We start from the raw sequence: 1,930 nt of genomic DNA, 5'->3' as shown, positions 1-1,930 counted from the left end.
CAGCTGGGGGCTGGGTGAGGTCTCCCCTAGCCCGCGATTAAGGTTCCCCGGGACACAAACGCGGATGCGGGTCCTGGGCACTGAGCGGCGAGGAGGCGCTGGAGTAGTCTTCGAGGTCCGCGCCTCGGTTTTCTCGCCATTTCCACACTGCCCTGCGCGTGGGCGGGACGCGCTGGGGGTCGGTGGAGACGCACGTGCAGGGGTGGCCATGAAGAACCCCTCCGCTGTGGGGCAGGGGCTTCCCAGCCACCACCCTGCCCGCAACCATCGCAGATCCCACTCAGTCCGACATTGTCCGGAACTCGGGACCCTTGGGGAGCAAGCTACCTTGAGGCCCGCGGCGCCCAGGTTGAAGGGACGGGGAGTCCCCCGGGCCTCCTTACCCTGAGGGTTGTTGCAGGGCAGAAATCGCTTCATCAGAAGGAAACCCTCGCAGACTCACGTCCTCTCACAATAGCAGGACTCAGCCGAAAGCCTGGTATACAGGGTCTCTTCCGCAGGGACAAAACTGAAAGGCGAAGGTCTCATTGGCCTAAGGAGGCAAGGACTCCCTAAAGTGAGAGCCAGGGCCGCGTTCATCTCGCACTGGGATAAAACGGCGTGTGTGTGTGTGTGTGTGTGTGTGTGTGTGTGTGTGTGTGTGAGTGTGAGGTGGCGCGCGGCTCTGCCCTGGTGTGTGATCATATTTGGGTACACTGGAGGGAGCAAGTGGGGGCCAGGCGTGAGCTGCCCCATTTGAGGGATGAGGTTTCGGAGGCCCACGCGGATGAGTCTGTGTGGAGCCCATGTTTCCTATATTTTTCCAGGGATTCTAGAACAAAAGGAAAGAGCAGGCCAGCAGGTGAGACCGTCCTGGTGCTGGCGGATGGCAGCTGGTTGGCCTTCTTTTTCCCACACCAGCAGTGCTGGATTAGGGACAATTCCGTGGGGTAGATGGGTTGAAGAAGGCCTCCACAGATCCTCAAAACTGGGAGGATTACACGAGTTCGATGGCTGTGGAGGCAGCACATGGTGATGGAAGGAGGAAAAGGGGGTTCTAATCTTGACTCGCTGTGTGACAGGTTAATAATAGCAGCTAACTTGCATTGAGAGCTCAGGGTGCCAGGCATCGTCCTAAACCCTCCCGCAGGTAATCTCATCCAGTCCTCAAAACAGTTTGGTGAGACAGGTACTAGCACTGCTCCATTGACAGGTGAGGAAATCAAGGACGAGAAAGGGGAAACTTGGCCACCCCCAAAAGGAGAGTGGGGTAGAACCAGGAACCAAAGCCATGCCGTTCAGACCCCAAGCTTCACTCCTTAAGCACCTGCCAGCCTGCTTCAACTTAGCAAATCGCTGAGCCTCTCCAAGCATGGGTGTCCTCCTCATGTGCACAGAAGCACCAGGCTCATGGTGTAGATTCAAGAAATATTGTGGAATGAATGAATGAATGAATGAAACGCTACCCCTCAGGGTAACTGTAAGGCCTGTACTAGATACAGTCCTGTAAACGGCAGGCACTGTCATGCGTTCAACAACTCATCTTAGGAACCCCTGGAGTGCCAGGCAGCGAGGAAGCATTAGTTAGTTCTGTGCTCCCTACACTAGACAGACACCTGGGCGTGTTCCCATCTGAGAGCCCTGCCCTCACTGGCCCATTCCTACTTTCCTGTCAGAGCCACCAAAGTGCTTTGACCTTGGCAGCTAATGAATGAATACACTTCGAAGGCAACAGCCCCTGGCAACTAGACAATTTGAAGTAACCAGATTCTTATCCACTTTTCTATCCAGAGAGGCCAAAACATATCCAGACATTTTTTTTTCCACTTTAAGCATTTTGTGTAAGCGAGGACTATTTTTACAAAGGCCTCTCTATATACCAAAGTCTGTCTCACCTCTCCCCGGCCCCCTCCAGGTGCGAGTACACCAAGCCCATCTGTATTTCCTCTAG

At 54.9% G+C, this 1,930-nt stretch overlaps 1 protein-coding gene across 1 annotated transcript in view; it reads right to left on the bottom strand.

Annotated features, from left to right (window-relative positions):
* Positions 1-268, bottom strand: part of LOC109381239 (uncharacterized) — a 23,161-nt gene extending 22,893 nt beyond the window's left edge. The window contains exon 1 of the mRNA XM_019639708.1: positions 61-268. Coding sequence (XP_019495253.1) covers positions 61-268 — 208 coding nt within the window. The remainder of the gene's footprint in view (positions 1-60) is intronic.
* Between the last annotated feature and the right edge of the window lie 1,662 nt (positions 269-1,930).

Source organism: Hipposideros armiger, unplaced genomic scaffold (assembly GCF_001890085.2).
Source record: "Hipposideros armiger isolate ML-2016 unplaced genomic scaffold, ASM189008v1 scaffold_46, whole genome shotgun sequence".
Classification (NCBI taxonomy): domain Eukaryota; kingdom Metazoa; phylum Chordata; class Mammalia; order Chiroptera; family Hipposideridae; genus Hipposideros; species Hipposideros armiger.
The sequence above is the reverse complement of the archived record's forward strand: the minus strand, read 5'-3'. Positions and strand labels throughout refer to the sequence as shown.